The sequence below is a fragment of the Primulina tabacum genome, unplaced genomic scaffold (genome assembly GCF_025594145.1).
Source record: "Primulina tabacum isolate GXHZ01 unplaced genomic scaffold, ASM2559414v2 Contig701, whole genome shotgun sequence".
NCBI lineage: Eukaryota > Viridiplantae > Streptophyta > Magnoliopsida > Lamiales > Gesneriaceae > Primulina > Primulina tabacum.
In genome coordinates this window covers 40,979-50,082 of record NW_027459859.1, presented here as the reverse complement: position 1 = coordinate 50,082, position 9,104 = coordinate 40,979, and the positions used below count along the sequence as shown (strand labels likewise).

General features: G+C 40.0%; 1 protein-coding gene across 1 annotated transcript; it reads right to left on the bottom strand.

The window, feature by feature from the left end:
• Nucleotides 1–1,003: 1,003 nt before the first annotated feature.
• LOC142534817 (uncharacterized) lies at nucleotides 1,004–4,210 on the bottom strand. The gene is made up of 4 exons (XM_075641547.1): nucleotides 4,024–4,210; nucleotides 3,084–3,404; nucleotides 2,124–2,758; nucleotides 1,004–1,162 (listed from the first exon to the last, which is right to left on the bottom strand). Exons 1-4 carry the CDS (start codon nucleotides 4,208–4,210, stop codon nucleotides 1,004–1,006), a joined length of 1,302 nt encoding a protein of 433 aa, XP_075497662.1.
• Between the last annotated feature and the right edge of the window lie 4,894 nt (nucleotides 4,211–9,104).

The window sequence follows — 9,104 nt, the reverse complement described above, 5'->3', positions numbered from 1 at the left end:
GGTAAGCCAAAGTGCCTATCCGCTGCAATATCTCATACGGGCCAACATACCTCGGTGCCAACTTTCCTTTCATGCCAAATCGCACTGTGCCACGAAAAGGAGAAACTTTCAAAAATACTCGATCGCCCTGCTGAAACTCTAAAGGTCTTCGTCTTTATTGGCATAGGCGGCCTGTCTATCTTGAGCTGCTTTCAATCGTTGCTGTATCAACTTTACTTTCTGTTCCATCTCATGAATCATATCAGGACGGTAACTGCAGCTCGATCAACATCATCCCAGTATAACGGAGATCTACAACGTCTCCCGTACAATGCCTCAAATGGAGCCATCTGAATACTACTCTGATAACTATTGTTATACGCAAACTCTACCAATGGAATAGATGACTGCCAAACAGATTTAAAATCCATAACATACGCACGCAACATATCCTCCAGCGTCTGAATAGTACGCTCAGTCTGACCATCTGTCTGGGGATGATAAGCCGTACTCAATCTCAACTCTGTCCCCATCGCAGTCTGCAATCCTTCCCAAAAATGAGAAGTAAATCGAGGATCTCTATCAGAAATAATAGACACTGGAATCCCATGCAACCGTACAATCTCTCGTATATACAACTGTGCCATCGTCAAGTACGTACTACTCATGCTATAGGGTATAAAATGTGCAACTTTCGTCAATCGATCAACAATCACCCAAATAGCATCAATAGTTCCAGTGCTTCTTGGCAAATGAGTCACAAAATCCATCGATATGTGCTCCCATTTCCAAGTCGGCACTTCTAAACTCCTCAATTCACCTCCCGGCCTTCTCCTCTCAGCTTTGATCTGTTGACAATTAAGACATCGACGTACAAAATCAATCACATCACGTTTCATTCCCTTCCACCAAAACTGATAGCGTAGATCCTTATACATCTTCTTGCCACCAGGGTGGATAGAATATCGACTACAATGTGCACGCCGCAACAGGCCTGGCGCAACTCAGATATATCAGGAACTACTCATCTATCATTCATCCTCAAACTACCATCATCAGCCACTCTAAAACGAGTATCTTGTTTCTGAGAAACTAACTCCCTCCATCGCTGAACTCTCTCGTCTGTCATCTGTGCATCACGAATACAACCATATATATCAGGTTCAGCTAATAAGGTAGATACCTGGATAGGAGTCGTCGAGATATCAAAATCATATCCCAAGGAACAACAAGACATCATCATAGCTGATAAACGACTCACATCCTCTGCAGTACAACTCACTTTACGGCTCAATGCATCAGCTGTAAGATTGGCTCGACCAGGATGATATTCAATCTCACAATCATAATCCTTCAGCAAATCTAACCATCGTCTCTGTCTCATATTCAACTCTGTCTGGGTAAACAAAAATCTCAAGCTCTTATGATCAGTATAAATCGCGTACAGAGGTACCATATAAATAGTGTCGCCATATCTTCAAGGCAAAGATAATGGCTGCCAACTCCAAGTCATGCACAGGGTACCTTGTTTCGTGTGGTTTCAGCTGTCTCGAGGCATATGCCACAACATGTCGATCCTGCATCAAAACACATCCCAAACCATGTAATGATGCATCAGTATAAACAACAAACCTCTCATTTTCTGTAGGAATTGATAACACCGGTGCAGTCCAGTCGGTGCTTCAACTCCTGAAAACTCCTCTCACATGCTTCAGACCACTGAAATCGCACACCTTTCTGAGTCAACTGTGTCAAAGGCCTAGCAATCTTTGAAAATCCCTCGATAAATCGACGATAATAACCTGCTAAACCCAAGAAACTACGAATCTCAGGTACAGATGTAGGTGCAGACCACTGTAACACGGCTTCGACCTTCGTTGGATCAACAGAAATCCCATCTCTCGATATAACATGACCCAAGAAGACCACTCGATCCAACCAAAACTCACACTTACTGAGTTTGGCATACAACTGTCTATCTCGCAACACCTGTAACACTGAACGCAAGTGCCCTGCATGCTCAGCCTCACTCCTGGAATATCAATATATCATCAATAAACACAATAACAAATCGATCGAGATAAGGCTGAAATACCCTATTCATCAAACTCATGAACACAGCTGGAGCATTCGTCAACCCAAACGGCATAACAAAAACTCGTAATGCCCATATCTGGTCCTGAATGCTGTCTTCTGAATATCCTCTCTCTAACTCGTATCTGATGATATCCTGACCTCAAATCAATCTTCGAATATACTGAGGTTCCCTGTAACTGATCAAACAAATCATCAATACGAGGGAGGGGATATTTATTCTTAATCGTTACCTTATTCAGCTGTCGATAGTCGATACAAAGCCGCATAGTTCCATCTTTCTTTCTCACAAATAAGACTGGTGCACCCCAAGGCGATACACTAGGGCGAATGTATCCCTTGTCCAGCAAGTCCTGCAACTGGGCTTTCAACTCTCTCAACTCTGCTGGTGCCATTCTGTAAGGAGTACGAGAAATAGGGGAAGTATCTGGCATCAACTCGATCCCAAACTCCACCTCACGGGCTGGTGGGAAGCCTGGAATCTCATCAGGAAATACATCGGCAAACTCAGCAACTATAGGTATCTCCTCTATTCCCACCTCCTTCTTCTTTTCTGTCACATCTACAGCATAAATAAGATAACCCTCATGCCCATGCTCCAATAACCGAGACATCCGGATGGCAGATACCAACGGAACACGGGGACGAGAACCCTTCCCATAAAATGTCCAACGCTCTTTCTCATCTGTATAAAAATATACCACCGCTGATAACAATCAACTGTCGCACAATATCTCCTCAGCACATTAATTCCCACAATACAATCAAAATCAGTCATCTCTAGAATAATCATATCAGATCTCAGCTCATAGCCTCATAAGAAATAATACCATCTGATATCATAGATACAACTGATATATCAACTCCAGAAGGTGTCGAAACAGAAAGAGGCATAGACAATGGAGACGAGCGCATATGATGCTCAACCACAAACCTCTTCGATATAAAAGTATGCGAGGCACCAGTATCAACAAGAATATAAGCAGGATAAGAACATAAATAACACTTACCCGCTATCATCTCCTCTCGTGCCTCCTCTGCCTGCTCTCGTGTCAAAGCATACACCTGTGCCTGAGGCGGACCAGCTCCCTGCATACGTGGCTGTCCTCCAGAAGGTCGTGGTGTAAACTGCTGAGGCTGTCGTCCTCCTCTCTCTGAGGATCTACCTCTAGCACTCCTAGGCTCTCGCTGTCCCTCACGACTAGGACACTGTCTCGCCAGATGACCAACACCGCCACACTCAAAACAGGTGATCTCGGTCTGTGTACACTCTCTGATCAGATGAGGTCCCCCACAACGATAACATCTCACTGCTCTGGACTCTCTCTGCCCTGAACAGACTGAGAACTGCCCCCACGACTCTCAACACGTCGTGAATCAAATCGACGCTTCCCAGATGATGCTGAAGAAGAAGATGAACCCTTCTGATATTTAAAAGACTGTCCCTGAGGTCGCAATGACTCCCTAGTCGGCTCTGATAATCGTCCCTGAGCCCCATACTCCTGCATAACAACTCAGCCATCTCAGCCTCGTCACTGCATCCTCAAATGATAGGGTTGTTGATTGCACACGATCAAATAACTCTAACTTCAACCCTTTCAAGAAATGCCTCATCTTAGCATGAACATTCGTAGCAATATGTGGCACATATTTCCAATGCAGAATATCGAGTCATACTCAGCAACAGACATACTACCCTGTCTCAAATCCTCAAATTCTTTCTCTTTCTTTTGTCTGGCTGCTATAGAAAAATATTTATCAAGAAAACGAGACCGAAACACATCCCAATCAACAGTACGGCCCTGAGCTCTCAATCCGGCCTCAGTCGTCTGCCACCACAATAATACATTTCGAAAGCTGAAATGTAGCCAATCGTAACCAAGCAGACCTAGCACACGGAGCGGTCACAAATATCTGCTCTATCCTCAATCATCTCCTCGGCTCGCTCACCAGTCTCAGAACTATCAAATCTCGGCGGAAGATAACTGCTGAACTGTGCCAAAGTCAACTCACCAGGCAATAAAGGCTGATCTGCAGGTGCCTGTCCCATAGGAGGAGGTGGCAATGGATTCATCTGTCCAAACCCACTGTCAACCTCTTTTTCCTCGTGTGGATGTACCTGTTCTCTAGCTTCCATCACTAGATAAATCAAATTGTTAATCATAACATTTAACAATTACAATCCAGTAATCATCATCACACCTTTCGCACGAAAGTACACGCAACTAAAGAACAATCAATCATATCGAGAAATCATCAATAACAAGTCAAATGCACAGACACACGCAGATAATATCGTCACCCAACTCCCTCATCACAAACAACTCTTAACCATCCCAGACATCTAACATATGCTCTGATACCACCAAATGTGGCGCCCCAAACCTCGCCACGTAATCATGCAACATGTGACGTCATATGCATAAAATTTTTTCTTTTCGACGAAATAATAATAATGCATATACGACAAAATAGTGCAATCACCACTATCTACATCAGTGTAGCAGAAACAGTATAATAAATACACACATACAACTCAAATAAGACAATAAGCTATACTGTCTCTATCTACTATCAACTACAAGACTGTTTGACTAGACACACCTAGTCCTTCAACACTATCATGTCTCACGCATAGTCCTGTAACCTGCCCAACAGAAACAGCCCTCAAAGGGTGAGCATATACAACAATCATCATCGCAATACATAACAGTTATATTAACAACATAAAATATAACTGAAATCATAATAGAAATACCCTTTTTGCCGTTTCTGGACAATCAGCCAACAACAACCTCAACAACATCACAATGCAACAACATCGACGATACGTCGCACCCCAACACCTGCGACAGCAATATCGTCGAACGAACAACAACATCGAGGATACGTCGCACCCCAACACCGGCGACAGCAATATCGTCGAACGAACAACAACATCGACGATACGTCGCCCCCAAACCGGCGACAGCAATATCGTCGAACGAAAAACATCAACGATACGTCTCACCCCAACACCGGCGACAGCAATATCGTTGAACGAACAACATCAACGTGACAACATCAACGAGACGTCTCCCAACAACGATAGTCAACAATATCAACAATAATAAACAACAAATATAATACCAAATCACCCAATTCCGGTGATTTATCACTTCAACACAATAGTATTCATCAATACTAAACAATAACAACATATGCTCGTACGTCAACACGTACCTGATAATCGAGTATATATCAATCTGGCTATTTCTTTGATCCTTAGGCTTGTGATGTATCTAAATAATTCAACAATAATTATCAGATCATTGTCATTGTATCAACACATTTATAACAGCCTCATATATAACATCAAATAGCCCAACAACAATTAATTCAACAAAACATAAAACTCGATTATAAATTTGTATTGTTCAACAATTTAATATTCTGGTGTATTTAATTCACAATACTACCATCAAATACACCCTAATTAATTAACTTCAAATAATAGGCTATTTTACAACATCCGTCAAATTACGAAAACTTTATATCAACGTGTAGCCTATACTTCGTAGACTCCGAATATAATCAGAATTAATAACAACTGACAAACAACTCTCAAATCTCAATCCAACGATTAAAATCCCTAATTATAATAAATTGGGAATAATTCAAATAACAGCACTATAATCTTCTCTTCTTCGTTAAAATCATACACTACTCAACAATCTTCAATATCAGTATGATTTAACAATTTATCAGATTTATTCCAAAAATCGACGAATTTCAAACATCACCAAAACTATAAAATTTATACCTCAAATCGAAGACCTCGTGTCAACGATCTCAAAACTGAAGTCGGTTCGTCGATTGGATAAACCGATAAGTCACAAGATCGAAAGGAAAATCTCAAAATATTATTCCTCTCTCCTTCTCACCTGTTCGTGCGTCTGTTGGTTTTGGTGGATGGATTGATTCATTTCAATCCACCGCCTCAACTGAGACTTGGGATCAAGATGAGGAATCTGATATGTGGCTTTGTTTTAACAAACTTTTCCATATACCATATTCAACTCTGATTGAGCTAATAAAATGAAAAATTTAAATCTCAGAATAATAATGAATATAAGATTCATATTTGGAACTTTTACAAACATAAAAGGATTTATAAAAGATATACCAAAGAAATTAAACAACAGAGGATTTTACCGAGGTCGAGTCAAACGACCAAATTTTCCAAAACTCAAAACATGCAACTTCTAATCTTTCGGTGTTCTACGTTCTATCCAAATTTCAAGTCATTTGGACTTCATAATACCAAAACTATAAAATTTATACCTCAAATCGAAGAACTCGTGTCAACGATCTCAAAACTGAAGTCGGTTCGTCGATTGGATAAACGGATAAGTCACAAGATCGAAAAGAAAATCTCAAAATATTATTTCCTCTCTCCTTCTCACCTGTTCGTGCGTCTATTGGTTTTGGTGGATTGATTCATTTCAATCCACCGCCTCAATTTTCTCTTTTTTTTATTTTTTTTAATAAATATTATATTATATTAATAAAATAATATAATATAATATTTAAAATTTTAACACCGGTATATCTTTTGAACCAGTCAAACGACCAAATTTTCCAAAACTCAAAACATGCAACTTCTATATCTTTCGGTGTTCTACGTTCTATCCAAATTTCAAATCATTTGGACTTCATATGACCAAGATATCACATATTTCTATCGTTAAAAATCATTAATTATTTAGTAATATCACATTACTAAATCCATAACTTGTGATATTTACTTCAGGCATTACACAACCAATGAACCGACAACTCTCTAACACATGGTAAAACATTCCTAGGAGCAGCCTTGAGTGCCTGGAAAACGAGCCAACCTCCTGAACCACAAAGCAAGCCAACCAAAACCGTGAGACACAAAGTGGAAACATAAAAATTCTGTACAGAAATTCTTGGGTAGTTGCTGCTATATTTCGTTTTTCCTCCCAAACCTTGATCACATATTGATTTAAAATATCTATTATAACTTTATTGAAGAGCAAAGAACTATATATACATGCCTGGAATTTGTTTTGACAAAAACAAATCAAAACGACAATACGACGCGACGGAACGGAGTTGTTTCTCTTCTTTGATTCAACTGCTGATCTCGATTTTTAAGCTGCTGTTTTCTCCTAATTTTCGAAGGTGAGGTTGTGGGGAATGTAGGTGATGAAGGTGAATATAATAGGTGTTAAATGTGCCATTTATGCCTTTAGTTTGGGAGTTACAAGTCAAGAATTTGAGTGGTTTTTTATTCACTTTTCCTCCTGGTTGCCGAGACTTTAGCTGCTGTACTTCTGATATTTTCGAGTATATAGGATGTAGGATATGTAGGTAAGGAAGATGAATGTTAATAGTGGTGTTAAAGGGTCCATAATATACATTAAAATGGGAGTTACAAGTGAAGGAGTTGAAGGAATTTGAATTGTTTCTCATCCTTGGCTGTAGCTTTTCTTATTCTTATTCTTTCTGTACGTTTCAAGCTAATTTCCTAGGCTAGTGGTTGACGAGGAATTAAGTGGATAATAGTATTTGAATTAGTGAATTAAAGGTAAAGGAATGTATACACATAAAGTCCATTTAGAAGTTCCTTGAATGGGGGGTTAGTAACCATTTGAATTTGTCTAGAGAGGTTGACCGAAAGTTGATGCTATTGCATGGTATAATATTGTTTAATCCTTGTATCTTAAATGTTTAAGGTTTTTAAATACCACTATGTTTATTTTAGTGAATTAACTCATTAATTTAGGATAACTCTTGCATGGCATTGCATGTTTTTAAAATATTTAATTATTTAAATGCTATGTTAAATTTCTTGAATATTATTTTTAGATTAATTCACCCTCCATTGTTTACACATTTTACTTTAAGCTTTAATTAAATATTCACCTAAAGAACTTATTTAACAACCTAGCTCTAATTAATTTAATAAATCCTAAAACATTCTTTTTCTTTAAATTAAATCATTCTTTGACTTAAATTAAATTTAAGAATATTTTCTTATTATTAATCTTATCTCTAATCTCCAAACTCCGGTCCGGCCTCGCGTATTTATCTTGAAAAGATAAAACTAAACATCTATCTCTAAAATGAATAATCATGACTTAAAATTATTAAAAAAATCAAACACTTCATATTTATATAAATATTCATTTTTAATTTAAATAGTAGCAATTATGCATGGCTTATACGTAATCTGATTTTCGGGTTCTACAACTGTGAGGCCCGGGGCCGAAGAGGGCGGGGGGTGATCGCCGGTGCCATCAGTTGCACGGACAATGAGCGGCTCCTGGCAGGCTTCTAGGTGGAGGGAACATGAATGAACCGACCCACACGGGAATGAGAGGGATTCCGAGACTGTTCAATGTAATGGACTGTACAGTTAAAAGGGGCTTAAAAGATTTGATTTGTACTACTCATATCACGAAGGTGCATCTTCTTTTCGGTAGCCCACATAAGAACTCCAAAGTTAAGCGTGCTTGACTTTGGGCAATTTTGGGATGGGTGACCTCATGGGAAGTTTCCCAGGATGCGTGTGAGTGAGGATATAAGCACGCTGGAAAGACTCGTCTTGATAAAGTGAGGACAGTCGTCGAATCTGGGACGTTACAGTTGGAATCAGAGCCGGCCTCTCTAGTACGATGTGGTTCGGGACGAACCAAGCGGAAACTGGTGGGCATGTGAGGCCCGGGGCCGAAGAGGGCGGGGGGTGATCGCCGTTGCCATCAGTTGCACGGACAATGAGCGGCTCCTGGTAGGCCTCTAGGTGGAGGGAACATGAATGAACACGGGAATGAAAGGGATTCCGAGACTGTTCAATGTTAAGCGTGCTTGACTTTGGGCAATTTTGGGATGGGTGACCTTCTGGGAAGTTTCCCAGGGTGCGTGTGAGTGAGGACATAATCACGCTGGAAAGATTCGTCTTGGTACAGTGAGGACAGTCGTCGAATCTGGGGCGTTACAAGCTTCCTCTATCTTGGTGTATA

Bases quoted from the DNA above. Each gene is read 5' to 3' on its own strand.
- LOC142534817 (XM_075641547.1), bottom strand. From the start codon at position 4,210: ATGGAAGCTAGAGAACAGGTACATCCACACGAGGAAAAAGAGGTTGAC. The intron at 3,405-4,023 runs GTGAGCGAGCCG...CAGTCTGTTCAG, and splicing joins ATTTGATAGTTCTGAGACTG to GGCAGAGAGAGTCCAGAGCA. The intron at 2,759-3,083 runs GTAAGTGTTATT...ATTTTTATACAG, and splicing joins ACGAGAGGAGATGATAGCGG to ATGAGAAAGAGCGTTGGACA.